Raw genomic sequence first — 15,946 nt, forward strand, 5'->3', positions numbered from 1 at the left:
GTGAATAACAGTGCTTACATATCACCGATTTATTAAGCAATCACAAATGCGCATGGCATTGAGCATTGCAAAATGAAATGCAGCAAATGTGGATTGGGATGTAGTATTACAGGAACAACTACTACTAGGAGCACGCTTGCAGGACAGCAAGAGAGCTGGAGACAAAAATTCAGATACTAAAATCTTCAGGGAGATGCACACTTGCAGGAGCACGGCATCATTTGAACAAAGCATTGATCCTCGCATTCACTCGATCACTGCATGCTCCGGAGGGCCACCGGCATTGTGCATAAACCTGAATCCAGTATTCCAGTGCATACTGTTTTGAGGGGGAAATTTAACTATTTGCCACTTTTGTGACATGTCAATTAACGATTTGCCACACCTTGTCAATGACATGTGGGCCTAGGGGCAAATCGTTAAGCACCACTCGTAAGAGTGGCAAATAGTTAAAAGCCCCGTTTTGAGGCAGTACCTATGTTTCTTCAATGACTCACGAATTCACGATAAAGATCACATACTTGTTGTATAGCCTCATCCTCTCCATATTTTGAGGTAAACTTTGGAGTTTCCACCTTGAGGGAGGATTGCATTGGACAACAACGACTGTAGCGGTATATGGAATCCATAAGTATTTGATATGTTTATTTTCAGAAAGCAGAAAAGATGGGGGTGAAATTTCAGTCAGTTTTCTCCAGTATAGAACAAAAAAACAGATAAACAAACCAATCCCAGACATCTATCAAGTGGTCAGAATTGAATGAGATAGCATTTCTTGTGGTTTGTTTCATCTCTAGCCGCGGCGTATCCTCTCAGCGCGATTGGTCTTGGGTTGGCATCGGGAATCTGCAGAGCGGGCAGCGATGGCTGAGGCGGAGCCAATCCAAGATGCAGGTCGCATGGAAGCAATGCGAGCAGGGCATCTTCGTCAGCTTCTCTCCCGCCTCGAAATCCTCCAGGCACACAGCGCACCCGCGTTCCCTGGCGTCGCTTGCCATCGCCTCCTGCAGCTCGGCCATGGCCTTGCTCGACGCGGGGACAGCGCCGAACCCACCGTTCCTGTACGCATCCTCCTCCACTACTCCATCCATGGCAATGGCAGTGGCAGTGCCACGGCGCTGACGCTGAAGAATATGATCGCGAACCTGATCAACAAGCTGCTGCAAGAAGTCGGCGTCCAGTTCTATGCGCCCCCGACGAATGTCAGACCTCAAGCGCTCGCGAATGATCTCATGAGCTTCTTCCTGCGTTAATAGCGTCCGACTACCTGGGCGGTACATCAAGTCGGTGTTAGAATGGTGGGATCAAACCACAAGTGTAAAAGAGGCACCCAAAAAGGCTCTACGCTCCTTAACGCTCCTAGTCGCCTGGAGATCTGGAATGAAAGAAATCGCAGAACATTCCAGCATAAGGAGCTCCCACCGAGTGGTCTTTTGACAAAAATTAAGGACGAGGTCAAGATATGGGCCTTAGCAGGCGCGCATCATCTGAGAAATTGACTTGTTCCTTAGTTGACTAGGGCAAAAGTCCTGAGTTTTTTCTTTCCCTTTACACTATACAATTTTCTCCTTCTATATTTAATGAAATTGGCGGCTCGCCGATTCGTTCCAAAAAAAAAAAAAAAGAAAGTATAACGGGGAAAGCCTTGGAAGCTCAAGTTCTCGATGGGAGGGAAATCTCTTGGTAGTGCTCTTGCGACCGCGGAGGCATCCACCTCCATCGATCCGCGGCAGCAACACACGCCGGAGGCGCTCACCGTACGTCCCCTGCAGAAGAGATCGCCAATGGTGGAGGCGAGCAAATCAATAGGCGGCCGGGTGGGGGGGGGAGGGGGAATGGATCAGGATTCAGGAGGTAAACGAAACCAAGACACGATCGAGCCCTACCTGCAGAGTTTATAGACGAAGAAATCGATCGGACTCCGTCTCCGCGTCCCGATCGAAATCGAGAGTGAATCCGACTCGGATCCACCCCCAAATCCCCAATTACTGGTGAAGCTTCCGTTTCACGTATTGAAAAATTTGTTGCCGTGCCGTGCGTCATGGGGATGATTAGGTCAGTCAAGTGGATGCTGTTAGTAGCCTGTTTCCGGCTAGCAGCATTATTCACGTGATTAGAGGATCAGCAATTCAGCGTTAGGATTTACTAATACACACGATTGCGGAAAAGGCAATTGCAGATTTACAGTCTTAACAGATACTTGCATATTTGGATGTGACCTGAGATTGTCTATCCTAATTTCTGCCCTGCGGCCTGCGCCCCTACTAACTTTGTGCTCACTGTCCTACGCTCCTGCGAGATCAGATGTTGAAGTTTATCTTGTAATCTTGTTTTCTTGGCTTTCATATGTCGTAGTGTCACGGTGTCAGTTGCATGCATAGAAGCGGTTTAAGTACAAGCAATTATCGGACATGGTGAGTTTGATCATCGATTCATCGTATTGTTTTTTTTTGGTTCAAATTCAAATTTAAGAAAGAGGGCGTCTGAAGACGAGGAAACTACAAGCAAAACAATGGAGAAAGAAACTGGAATTAGGATCGTGATCAAAGGAGAGCATCGACGTAATCACACACCGCTTCAAAATTAACAAGTTCAACTTCTCCAAAAAATTTGGAGAAGTGCATTTGAACCAAACTGCATCATAGGTACATTGCTAAACTTGATCTTTACCCCCATAAATAGGAGGTGCGCGGTCAATTAGCATTGTTGAATCGTAGCTGTAAGACCTGTATCCATTGCTCTAGCTCAGCGTGCAGCTCCTCCAAAACATCGTTGTACGAGGACATCGCCGAGCGGCAGACGGGGCAGTTGTCTCTGATCGCAAGCCAACCGAAGATGCAGCGCTGATGGAACGAGTGCGAGCACGGCATCATCCTGAGCTCCTCGTCTTTCTCCCCGAAATCCTGCAGGCACACGGCGCACGCCTCCTCCCTCGTCTCCCCCAGCCTCGGCCGGTGCAGCGACTCCAGTCGATGGTCGTCGATGCCGGCTCGTGCCTGTAGCCGTCTTCGATCCATCTCTTCGCTAACGCTGGCCAAGTAATCCCGTAGCCATCTTCGCTGCCGCATCTCCCTGTGAGGAAGCTGATGATAGCGAGTGTATCGCTGTGCCTCCGGTGGGCTGTGCAGTAGCGTGTATCTTCTTCCCCGCATCATGGTCTCCACGCGGATCCGATTAGCGTCCCGGAGAGGCGGCCGGTTAGAATCGACACGTCGTGTGCGCTCCATTGATTGGTTTGCACTTTGCAGCTTAGCTTCCGTCCTAGCGATGGATACAAGATTAACGATGAGTCGATTAGAGACAACGGGTAGATGAATCTCGATTTCCTACTGTTTTGTTATAGGCAGAATAAGGCAGTATAGTATACGAATTTGATTCGTCTTCAGACGTGATCGGCATGGTATGTCGAGGAGACGAACAAAAAGATTGATATGGAGGTAGACTGCACGTGTTGGGCTTTAATTTCCGGGCGTGCAGCCCATGATGGACGTTAATGTCGGCCTGTTTAGCCCAGTTCGTAGAAGCATGGTGCAGCCCGGCAGTGGGCTTCCAGAATGGGCTGGCTTCCTTTGATCTCCGAACCCCCCGGCCCTCTGTTTCAAGCTCCCGAGAAGCGGGAAAATGGCGATCGAGTTGGTTGGGTATTTTGCAATGCCGTGCGTCACGTCGATGATTGGGTCAGTAGATGCTGTTATTACTTGCTAACAGCTAAAACTCACGTGCTAATAGGATGAGGATTAGAATTTAGTGCACACAAGTAATCTGAAAAAGGCAATTGCGGATTTACAGTCAACAGATGTTGAATTAGAGGAAACGTACAGTGTATTCTATTTTGACGGTGATGGGTTCATATGTTCCTTAGAGTTGCAAAATGTGATGATAAGGATGCTAGGCATGAGGACTGTGAAAAGATGATTCATGTTTTTGACAAAGATGGTGATGGCAGGATTAGCTTGGATGAGTTCAGAGCTGTGTGACTAAAACCTCTTTCTTGTTCAGTTTAACTGGTATAGAACTAGTATGATTCAGCTCAAGTTTATTGTTGGTTCATGTTAATGGAGATTCCTAAAAAGTGGAGCATTACTTTACTTATCTTCCCATACTAGCAATGTATCCCAAATTCACAATTGAGCTTCATAAATGAAAGGCGAAATTTGAAAGCACCCATATATTAATAGTCTGATTTGAAACACTACTAGAAATATGTTATTGAATTTTATGCAATGTAAATCTAGGATAGAACAATTAATATTAGTAGTTGAAAATATTCGTTTGTTACAGTAAATTCATTTTCTAATTTTATATTCTCTAACCTCATTAAAAAAAGAAGGCCCCACCCCCAAAAATAGGACAGGCACTAGCGGTCGGAGATCAAAACCCCGAACCCCCATTACCCTATTTGATTCTTGTTTCAGTGGTATGTCCGAACTCTATCCTTGCTGAACACATGAGGTCCTGGGTTCGACTCCCCATGGGAGCGAATTTTCCAGGATTTAATGGCGTTGTGCTTTCAGTGGTAGGCGACGTACCCGTCAACAGTGAGGTGCCTGTGGTGACTTCGTCAATCTTAAGGATTTGCCGGCCCAGCCTTCGGAGATGCTCATAGGGTTAGAGTTTACGTACGTGCGTTCATAGGGGTGAGTGCGCATGCGTTGTGAGTGTCTCCGTTGTACTGAGTAATTCTTAAAAAAAAACATATGCTGAAAAATATGAAACATATGTTTATAACCAATCTCTGCAAGATTATCTGAAATAAATATATAGAGATGAAACATTTGCACTTCGATCGAAGAACAGATTAGGCTGTCAGATTTACTACTGGGAGTATGAACCAGGTATATGAAGCCCAACAAGTGAAGAGTACACAAACTACACAATAACATGAAAGCAGGAAAAAAAAAGTGATCAGTTTTTTATCTGAACCAAAGAAAGAAATTTCTGTTGCACCATGACGTGGAAAGTAAGTGTACGTGTGTTGTGTGAAGTGTGAACGAGTCAGTCAATGCAGTCAACATTAACAAACCCCACACTGTCTCTACTAGTCTTCGTCGTCCTCGTCCTCGGGCTTTCCTAGTCCTTGCCGCGACGAAATCAAGCACATGCCACTCACAGAATCAGTCTTGCAGACTTGCACTCCAGTACTCTTCTGGGAATTTGGCGTGAAATCCACCGAGCGACGCCGACGCAACCCCAACGTCTACAGAGAAATCTCAACGCGCAGCCGCGCAGCGCAGGCGCAATTTCTCAGTACATCACCACGCCGACTGGTAGTGAAGACACGGCGAGTGATCTCGATCGACTGGACAGTCTGGACTGCGAAGAACGCTTGCACTTGTGTGCAGCGACGCGCGAATTTCCAGGGATTTGTTGCTGCCACCTACCGGCCGGAGTCCATGGAGGCAGCACTACTAGTCTATTACTACCACCGTACTATGAAGTAAGCAGATTAGTACTCTGCAGTCGCCGCCGTCCCCGATAGGGACAAAATGGCGGGGACTCCTGTCAGGTCAGGAAATTTGCTTGAAATCTTCCCGACGCGACGCAAACGCGGCAAGAAATTTCCCAAAACGCGGGTGCGGTCACTATTAAATCACCACCATTTGCTAGTGAAGTTCAAGAAAACAAACACATCGCTAGCAACAATTCGGATTTAGACGCGTTAGGAGGGGGAATGGCCGCTGACGCTTACGCTGACGCCGCGCCGCCGCGGCGAGCTCCGGCGCCGGCGACTTCGACAGTGGCGAAGGAGGCGGAGTTCCTCTGGGAGCTTCGCAAGTATGTTCTGCTGCTGGCCACGCTCGCCGCCACCGTCACCTACACGGCGGGGCTGGACCCGCCGGGCGGGTTCTGGACGGACAACGTGGGCGAGCTCCTCGCCGGCGACCCGGTGCTCCAGAAGACCTACCCTCGCCGCTACAAGGCCTTCTTCTACTGCAACGCCACCGCGTTCGTCGCCTCCCTCGTCATCGTCAACCTCCTGCTCGTCCGCTTCCTGTGCCGCCGCCGGTGGTGGCTGCGCGCGCTCCAGGCCGCGATGACACTCGACATGTTCGGCCTCATGGGGGCCTACGCCGCCGGCAGCAGCAGGGAGGCGGCCATGTCCGCCTACATCCTCGTTCTCGTCATCTTGGTTTGCTCCTACGTCTCGGCCCATGTCCTGCTCTACGGGCTGACGGCGCAGGTGAGCGCGCCGGACGCGCCGGAGCGGGTGGAGCGCGCGCGCAAGTACCTGCTCATCTTCGCGACTCTGGCGGCGACCGTGGCGTACCAAGCCGGGCTGAGCACGCCGGGCGGGTTCTGGCTAGGCAGCCTGGACAACCAGCACCTCGCCGGCGACCCCATGCTCCGCGGCAACCACCCGTACCGATTCATGGTGTTCTTCTACTTCAACACCACGGCGTTCGTCGCGTCGCTGGTCACCATCATGCTGCTCATGAGCAGGACCGTGTCGCGCCACGGGTTCCGGTCGAGCGCGCTCTGGGTGTGCGTGGGCGCGGCCATGGTCGGGCTCATGGGCGCCTTCGCCGCCGGCAGCTGCCGCAGCTTCAAGACGTCCATCTACGTCATCGCGTTGGTGGGCGCCGTCCTGCTCTACATTGCCATCCAGGCCATGGTGTTCTTCAGCGAGCCCGTGAAGGATTGGCTCCACCGCGCCGGAGAGACGCTGCAGAAGTGCTTGAAATTGGATGAACTGGAGCAGCGAAATCAGCAGCAGATCACACTATCCAACCAAGGCAATGGCGACGCCTACCTTCTTCTCAAGAAATCTCGCATGTACTTGCTCCTGCTTGGGATTCTCGCGGCGAGCGTCACATACCAAGCAGGACTGAACCCACCGGGAGGCTTCTGGCAAAGCGATGGCACCGACGGTTACCGCCATTACCTCGCCGGCGATCCGGTTCTTCACATCACGTATCACCGGCGATACATGGTGTTCTTCTACTCCAACGCCACCGCCTTCATCGCGTCGCTGGTCATCCTCATCCTCCTCTTGAGCAACATGATTAGCACGCAGGGGATCAAGTACTGTGCGCTGCAGGTCGCCATGATTCTGAACTTGTTTGGCCTGATCGGAGCTTACGCCGCTGGCAGCTGCAGGCAGGCGTCCAAATCCGTGTACGTCTCGGTTCTTGTTCTGCCGGTGTTCCTCTATGTAGGTATCCATGTCTTGGTGTTCATGCTCGAGGTATCTCCGACATGGGCGACATGGCGAGGACGGGTGAGGGAGAAGCTGAAGCAACGTATGCCTGAATGGCTCAAGAATCTGCTTGAGTTGGAGAAGCATGTCGAGGAGGAAGAGGAGGAGTGGAAGCTGGAGAAGAGGCGAAAGCTCCTGCTCCTCGTCGCGATTCTTGCAGCAAGCCTCACCTACGAAGCAGGCATGAACCCACCGGGCGGGTTCTGGCAGGAGGGCAAGTCCGGCCATGTCGGCGACCCGGTGCTCAACAACGACAACTACCGGCACCGCTACCTGGCGTTCTTCTTCTGCAACACGACGGCGTTCGTCGCGTCCTTGGCCATCATCATGCTGCTGGTGAACCGGAAGCTCTCGGCGAGAGGAATCCGGTCGTACGCGCTGCGGGTGTGCGTGATTCTTGTCCTCGTCGGGCTCATGGGCGCCTTCGCCGCCGGCAGCTGCAGGAAGGTGAAGACGTCCGTCTACGTCTTCGTCTTGGTCCTCGCCGTTCTGCTCTGCATCGCGTTCCAGGTCGCACTGGTCGTGTCGGGGTCGCTGCGACGTCTCGTCAACAGCCTCCTCTCCAAGCTAGGGGCGCCGCTTGAGGAGGACGCCGGTGAGCGGCTGCCGCACACGGCCGCCGACGAGCCTCGCGATCTCTGGGACGAGAAGCTCCCCAAATACTTGCTGCTCCTCGCTGCGCTCGCGGCGGCCGTCACCTACCAAGCCGCGATGAGCCCGCCCGGTGGCCTCTGGGATGACGGCCAAACCGAGCACATCGTTGGTGACCCTGTCCTCCTGACCAACTATGCACGTCGCTACAAGGCCTTCTTCTACTGCAACGCGACGTCGTTCATGGCGTCGCTGGTGATAATGGTGTTGCTGCTGATCAAGAGGGTGAGCAACACCCAGCCGGCGCTCCTGGCGCTGCACGCCGCCATGATACTGGACCTGTTCGGCCTCATGGGCGCGTACGCCGCCGGGAGCTGCAGGAGGGTGACGACGTCGGCTTACATCTTGGCACTGCTCGTCGGGGTTTCGGCGTACATCGTTGTTCTTGTGGTGGTGTCCATTGGTGTGGCGAGATGGATGAAGAAGGTGATGGACAAGGTGGGGGAGAAGCTTACACACTGCTTCTCCTTCGAAGATTTGTAGAGCCTAAGCCTGACTCCATGGCCCCTGATATGGGGCATCTTCCATTCTTCCCAGATGGATGGTGATCCTCTCTGTACAGTCACAACTCTGCCTGCAGAGAGAGGGGTTTTTCCTAGGATTTGTAGGAATTTCTAGTTTAGTTGTTTTCTTTTCTGTACATTGTTGTTTGTTTTTGAATTGTTGACAGCTTCCAGTTGCAATGTATGGAACCTTTTGTACTCATTGTACTAGCATAACTTGTAATGATTTGTTTTTTAGTAACATCTTGTAACTTAACTAAAAAAATCATAATTATCTTGAGGAGAATTTTGGAAGTCATTTTATTAAAAGGAAAAACAATACCGACTACTGGACGGTAAAATTGATTTAAGTATTTCTCGCATACCAACTATTTTGCTACAAGAGGAAATAAGTAAAACAAAAATGAAAGAACTGTTACATGGTCAACAATTTCTGTCCTACATCCTTTTCAAGTCAATTGACATGAGTACAATTACACTACTTCTAATTAGTAATTACACATGAAAAGATTTGGGAAATGTACAAAATCTATACACCCATCAGGGGCAGAAACCGTCAGACTAATTACGTATTGCCATCTACAACATAATGAATGAATGATCTTACCTACAAAATAGTCCTGGAAATGGCCAAAAAAACATCCATCAGCTGGTCGTTATGCTTTCTTCAGTTAAGAATTAAGAGTGTTCCCTTTTGTTAATGAAGTATTTACTGTAGGTCTTCACTAAAAGCCCTGTAAATGAAATCCCTGAACCTTTTGCAGTATTGCTTTGGATCAACAGCCGATATGGAGTTGGGATCATATTGCATGGATTTGTAGGCATGCTCAAGCTTCTTGCTGATATCATAGTCTTGTAGGATGTCAATGATTCCAAAGAACAGGATAACGTCCTGGAATTCCCCTGTAGGTTCGCCAATGAGCTGGGATTCACTTTCAGGATTCTTCACAACATTCTCCACCCTTGAGGGCATGCTGATCCCTAGCTTGACTGGTGCTTTTCTGCAAAATTATAAGTAGTGTGTTACTTCTTTGGAATCAATATTTCTCTGTACTAACTGTCAAAGTGCATATAATATAGAGGAGGCCGCTAATGCAGTAGAACAGAGAAACTGCTTTGTGAAAGCTTCTTTAGTGGTGTCCTGAAAGATAGAAGCTTCTTCAGATGAAAGCAGTGGCACTTCTTTTCAATTAAAAATTTATTGAAGAATAGTATCTAATATATTAGATGAAAAAGTTCACCATGTTCTAAAATCGTCAGGAAAGCAATTTGTTCACCTTTTTGAAATACGTATGACTGTATTTAACTGAAAATAGCCTATTATAACCATGCTTTAGACACAAATGCGTCCTGAAAACACACTACCTTCTTTCCTCATCTTCAAGAGCAGTTTGAGTTGTCTCGTTGTCAGGACTGCTGCTGTCTGTAACCATGAAAAAAGTATTTTCAGGCCCATGAATTAAAATGCATCTCATCAAAAAAGATTGTAACTGTAAGTATTCAAAACAATCACTATAGTGTGAACATATCTTTGCATCGGTCTTTGAAGTGAACGCCAACCAGAAGACTGTAATCCATAATTCTCTCTTGCTCCAGAAACTCACAATCCTTGTCCACTTGCCTGGTATGAAAAAAAAATGCTTGCATATATTTAAGAATGTCTGCTGGCACAGATTGGCTTTGGAACCTCAAATACACATACTTTTTTGGAGAAATAATTTTCTAGTACAAGTAGTAAATAGAGAAAGGGGAACATTCTACATATGCAATTTGGGGAGAGCAAAAGTACCTGCAGAAATCTTCATACCATGATCCCTCTAACCGGAAAATGAAATTGAGATCAAGGTCCTTCAAAGTGGTAGTCTCATCGATTTGATCAATGGGTTTGTCCGTTGTGCGACCATGTGATGATCCTTTCAAATCAAAGCGTCTGTGGATTGAATAGTTGGAGCAGAAAAGATTCCCCATTATAACAAACCGAACCTGTAGTTATCAATGATAACAAAATATGAGCAATTGCCAGGCATCATTTTTTCTTATTACAGTTTGATCAATTAATCATAGCATATGCTAACCTTTTTCTGAATAGCTCCTGTAATTTTAACACAATGCAGGCCGAAAAATTTTGTTACTAGAGTATTATCAAAAGAACGAACGTGTTTATAATAGGCTGGAAGCATCCTCAGAAGTACCTGATCATAAGAAAAAAGATACAAATGCAACAGGAAATGTTGAATCTCTTCTAAATTAGCTAAACAAGGAAGAATGGAGCTTACTTTAACTTCTGCTTTCTTCATTGTTTTGATCATGTACTTGTCATCATTGGTGAAATAAAAGAAACTTCCACTTTTACCGGGAGATGAAAGCTCCAGCAGTGCATCATCCCCGCAAATGGAGAGCATGTAGTCTCCTGGGTCAACATCAAAGAGCTTGCGCAAAGTCCTGTGGTAAATTATACACGAACAAATCAACACCGGTTTTGAAGCTTCCAACAACAGTTAAGAGAATGAAGTTTACTATCTGTAGAACAAAATAAATAAGGAACATTTAATGATATTGCATCCTGGATGCAGAGACTGGGATGTAATTTGCCTTCCTTATCTCAAAAACGACCACATATTTTACCACAGTAGCTTAATATACTGACCTGAAAACCAATGGACAGTAGTCCTTCCACCGGAAATCACATGACTGGTGAGGAGGAGTATGCTTTGATCCTTCAGGAGGAAATCTTGTCCACACCTTCTCTTTCGGATCAAATGCTGATGATTTAAGATCCAATGAAGCAGGAGCTGACTGCCTTCCTACAGCATGTCTGTATCCCCAAATAACATGATCAACAAATGTCAAATGCATCGAATTTACAAGACCAATTCATCAGCATTCAGAAAACAACAATAAATCAAATGGCAATACGTGTAATAACATTAGTAGACAACATGAAGCAAATCATCCCACCTGATACCCAGCTGCAAGTTGAGCATCAGTTCGTAGTTCTTGTGCCCCTTGGAGATGGTCTCCCCCTGCTTCTTCCCCGGCTTCGGCAGCGTCGGCGCGCGCATACACGAGTGTGTCCGCACCCATGACCTGTCGTTGCGACTCTCCTCGCCGCCGTCCTCCCCCTCAACCAGGCTGTCAATATCGGACGACATGCTGTTCCTCCTGCTCGACCTCCTCCCTTGGTCAGCTCCGACCTCCGGCGGCCGCCACATCCCTTGGTCGGCGGCGACCTCCGGCGGCCGCCACACCGGCTTCTTCGTCACGGGCTCCACCCCTGGCCATGTCAGCACCTTCTGCGACGGCAGCAGCGACACCGTCTTCCCCTCGGACATCTCCAGCTCCTCGAGCAGCTTCGTGATCACCTCCTTGGGTTCCCGGGACAACGGCACCGCCGGGCCACCGGACGGCGGGTAGTACACGCCCTTGCCCTGCGTCTCGCCGGACTCCTGGCACCACAGGCCGATGTACATCCCGCCGTCGGACCACCGGAACGTGCCCTGCCCCTTGGGCTTGGCGTCCTCCCACGCGCCGTCGTACCGGTCGCCGTCCGCCCATATCACCGTCCCGCGGCCGTGCATCTCGCCGGCCTTCCACGTCCCGATGTACTCGTGGCCGCCGCGCCAGATGTACCGGCCGTGCCCGTCCTGCAGCCCCTCGCGCCAGTGGCCGTCGTACACGTCGCCGTTGACGTACGCCTGCGTGCCGCGGCCGTGCCGGAGGTTGTTCGCCCACAGCCCGGCGAACGTGTCCCCGAGCTCGCCGATGTACGTCCCCTGGCCGTGCATGTACCCGCCGGCGAGGTCGCCCTCGTAGATGGCGCCGGACGACCACGAGAACTTGCCGCGGCCAGCCGCGCGGCCGCCGCGCCACGACCCCTCGTACATGCTGCCGTCCGTCCAGAGATACTTGCCGGCGCCATGGGGGAGGTCGCCGCGCAGGTCGCCCTGGTAGAAGTCTCCGCTGGGCAGCAGCTGGTCGGAGTGGCTGGGCTCGCCGAGCGACGCCTCGTCGACGTCGTCGTCGTCGGTGTCAACGTCGTCGAGGACGGAGTCGATGTCGTCGTCGCCGTCTTCGTACTGGTAGATGGTGTTGGAGGTGGAGGAGATGACGGAGAGGCTTGGCGTGAGCGTGACGGGGTCACCTCCGGTGGCCGCCGCCGCCGCCGCACCATCGAAGGCGGCGCCGGAGGGGACGACGGAGCCGCGGAGGATGGTGGAGTACTTGAGCTTGCGGATGCTCGCCTCCCACAGCCGGCTGGCCGGGGGAGGGAGCGGGTTCATCTTCTTCCCGGTCGCCGTCGTGGCGTCCTCCTCCGAGCGTAGCTCAACGTGACAGGGTGGTCAGAGCGAGGGTGTGCATGGCTGGCGATGGATGGGTGGCGCGGTGGAGGGAGCAGGGGCGGGCAAGAAAATGTGTTTGGATTGGTTGGAGGCTGGGAGGAGTTGTCGGGGTGGATGGCGCTGCGCCGCGCACGCCGAGGAGAGCTCGGGGGGCGAAGCATTTGGAAGGAGGCAGAGGCAGCGGTGAGGCAGAAAGACATGAGTGCTCTAAAAATAGGCAAGAGAGACAAATAGCAGTAGTAGCATCACCATTTCTGCTTCGGTATTGGGGACTTTTGAAATGTTTTTCCATGGCAAAAGGCATCATTTGTCTTCCCAAGATTCAGCACGTTGACTTCAGTTTTGGGGCTAGCGTTGTTCAAATGCTCAGGTCAAACAGTAGATACTCCTTTCCAATAGTACTACTCCAACATGTGCATACTAGCCTACGATGAAATCGCAGACCAAAACTGATGATCGAACTGCTATCAGGACAGGATAGTGGGAGCTAAGGAACTGAACCTGATAATAACTAAATTATCTGTCTCAACAAAAATCTAAAACAGCAACCACGATATTCATGTACAGTGAATTACGTAGTATCACCAATAATCCAGTATGCAAATCTAATAGATATTACAAACTAACAGCCAGAACAAAGGTAACAAAACGACTTGGGTCACCTCGCAAGAAATTTTAGGTTGTGTCTAGTTTTCACTAGGTCAGAGCTCATATAGTGGCAGAAAAGCATTACATCAAGCAAGAGAACATTACAAAAGAGTACTGTTTGGAAATCTAACCCAGTAAAATCATAGATACAGCTCCAAAACAATCTGACATCAGTAAACTGCATTCAACCCACATTCTGCTTAGAAATCCATCTTCAACCGGCTCATATTTCTGTCCAAGAAATATCATCTCCAACTTGCATGCAAAAGCAAAACTCGAGAACAGTTCCCAATACCTGTTGCTGCTCAAGCAACTCTTCAAGCATCTCCTGCCCTCTCCTTCTCTTGATCACTTCCAAAGGTCAAGGTCACATAAGTTGCAAAATAAAAAGGAGCACAATCAGTAAGCAACAAGACCAAATGTTTTTTGAACCCGAACAAGACCAAATGTCATGCCACTAATACAGTATTATAAATGTCCTGCACTTCAAACAAAAATCTGCACTCCACGGCATTTTGTTCATAATCAAACGAATGAAAGAATTGGGATAATCAGGGAGGTAATATCAACCTAAAGCATTTGTTTCTTGTAATTGAAAAACATGTTTCACAAAAGTCATAACTCATGAGTATTCTTGTGAGCATCTGCCTACAAAATTGAATACTACTTGATCAGTAACTCACATGTATTGCATCAAGGTAAGAATATGCCAAGTTTGACATGTTTTATAGTGGAATTGCTAGCTACAGCAGATGATTTACTGTATAACTAGCACATGTACAGATATACAGGTCAATCTTACTGAAACTGAAAGTAACCCCACAGGGGCACTAGCAATTGTCATGCCCTTTAGCCCTTACAAGATTTATCATAAATCCTCTAAAAGAAGATGATCAATACAGTGCTCTAGTCTAGGCCACTACATTTGTAAAGTTCTGTACATGTGCATCTGAAAAACATACATAGCAACATTCCGAACTTATACGAATTCAAGAAATAATCTGAACTAGTCTGACCAAATATTTCTGAACATTTCAGAAATAATCTGTACAAATATTTCCGAACATATTTGAACATTTCAGAACTAATCTAAACAAATATTTCTGAACATTTCTGAATTGCTAGCTAGCACAACATTGCTAAACATTTCTAAACCAAATCTGAACAAATAAAATTTTCTTTGATGCAGAACAAAGCCAAGCAGGAGTTCAGCACATATGCGGTATGGTCAAGCTTAGCATTGGCTACATGATGATTATCAATTCCTTTAATTACCATGAATTGTTCATGTAAACCCCCAAGCCCAGCTATCCAATAGCATAAACAGTGTTGTTTACTCTGGAAAAATATAAAGTCCATTCCTTCCTAAGTTCCAATGAGAACTTCAGCCCTACAAGTGTCTTCAGAACAGAGAACAGCATGATTCATGATCCTCCTATAGTCTAGTCTATCTAGGTACTTTGGTGAATCCTGAAACATTTCGAACAGTCAAACATGCATGGTTGCGGCAATTTTTGAGATACGCCATCAAAATATAGTAATCAACTCACTTAGTTTTCATAAAGAACTAGTAACCGTAGACTATGCTTCCAAAAGAGATCAAACCTTGCTCATTGGTGATAGTGGTAGCGATATTCCTCCAAAATGACCAGCAACGATTCGGCAATGAGCTACTGTATGTCCAGTGTCCAGAGATGCTTCAGTAATCAGTAGTTCAGTGATTCAGTCACTCCAATGTGTCCAGAGATGCTTCAGTAGTTTAGTGATTAAGTCATTCCAATCTGGCATCCCTCTTCATCTCTTCCTCCCTCTTGATATCCTTCTTCTTCCTCATCTTCACCCTCGGTTTCATCGGCCGATGCTGCAAATGCTCAGCCTGGAAGGCAACCATCGCCCTGAGCACCCCCACCATCGTCTCCTCGATCTCTGCTCCCCTCCCCTCCGGCTCCAGCAGCCGCAGAGCCCTCGCGACGGCCTCCATAGTGCTCACGCACCCCTTGTGCGGCTCCTTCTTCACCACAAGCTCCCCCTCGAACATGCTGTCGCCGTCAACGCCGCAGTCGACGGGCAGCGAGACGGGGACGGCGAAGGAGGACAGGAACGGGAGGCTGGCGGCGTGCATCTCCTTGGCCTGCCTCCATGTCCCATCGAGCAGTAGCAGCGTCGGGTTGGCGCGCGCCGCGGGAGGCGTGGATCGGCACCAGGAAGCGAGGTCGGCGGCGCCCGGCGAAGGGAAGAGCAGGAGGACGGGGTTCGGGATGAGGGGGCCGGAGGAAGGGAGGAGGCGGCGGCCGGGGATGAGGCGGAGGTTGGAGATGGAGCGGGCGAGGAGGGGGAGGGTGGAGAGCGGGTTGCGGCGGAGGGCGTGCGGGTGGTGGAGGACGACGACGGTGGTGGAGGTGGGGAGCGGGGTGGCGGGAAGGTATGGGCAGAGGCAGACGGTGGACGGGCGGCCGCAGCCGGAGCTGCAGACGGCGCGACCGGGAGGAGTCTCGTCGGCGGTGGCGTCGCCGGCGGCGGAGGGGAGTGGCTCGAAGTCCATCCCGATTTTGGCTAGTAAGCTCGGCACTTTCCCATGTTTTAATCTTTGGCCCATTTCACCATTT

General features: G+C 49.6%; 2 protein-coding genes and 2 pseudogenes across 3 annotated transcripts; 1 reads left to right on the plus strand and 3 right to left on the minus strand.

The window, feature by feature from the left end:
• Nucleotides 1–812: 812 nt before the first annotated feature.
• Nucleotides 813–1,997, minus strand: LOC127754614 (E3 ubiquitin-protein ligase SIRP1-like; annotated as a pseudogene).
• Nucleotides 1,998–5,630: 3,633 nt separating this feature from the next.
• On the plus strand, nt 5,631–8,589 carry LOC127754477 (uncharacterized). The gene has a single exon (XM_052280026.1). The coding sequence runs from the start codon at nt 5,672–5,674 to the stop codon at nt 8,330–8,332; it is 2,661 nt and encodes an 886-aa protein (XP_052135986.1). The 5' UTR covers nt 5,631–5,671; the 3' UTR covers nt 8,333–8,589.
• A 73-nt stretch (nt 8,590–8,662) lies between these two features.
• LOC127754478 (phosphatidylinositol 4-phosphate 5-kinase 6-like) lies at nt 8,663–12,646 on the minus strand. 2 transcript variants are annotated; one of them, XM_052280028.1, is made up of 8 exons: nt 11,311–12,646; nt 11,000–11,167; nt 10,629–10,794; nt 10,428–10,544; nt 10,142–10,335; nt 9,881–9,973; nt 9,718–9,774; nt 8,663–9,353 (listed from the first exon to the last, which is right to left on the minus strand). In XM_052280028.1, exons 1-8 carry the CDS (start codon nt 12,630–12,632, stop codon nt 9,062–9,064), a joined length of 2,409 nt encoding a protein of 802 aa, XP_052135988.1. In that variant the 5' UTR covers nt 12,633–12,646; the 3' UTR covers nt 8,663–9,061. The 2 variants fall into 2 exon arrangements, with proteins under 2 accessions (XP_052135988.1, XP_052135987.1); XM_052280027.1 differs by having other exon boundaries at nt 10,428–10,794.
• Nucleotides 12,647–13,548: 902 nt separating this feature from the next.
• LOC127754484 (uncharacterized) lies at nt 13,549–15,918 on the minus strand (annotated as a pseudogene).
• Nucleotides 15,919–15,946: the final 28 nt, after the last annotated feature.

Source organism: Oryza glaberrima, chromosome 11 (assembly GCF_000147395.1).
Source record: "Oryza glaberrima chromosome 11, OglaRS2, whole genome shotgun sequence".
Classification (NCBI taxonomy): Eukaryota; Viridiplantae; Streptophyta; class Magnoliopsida; order Poales; family Poaceae; genus Oryza; species Oryza glaberrima.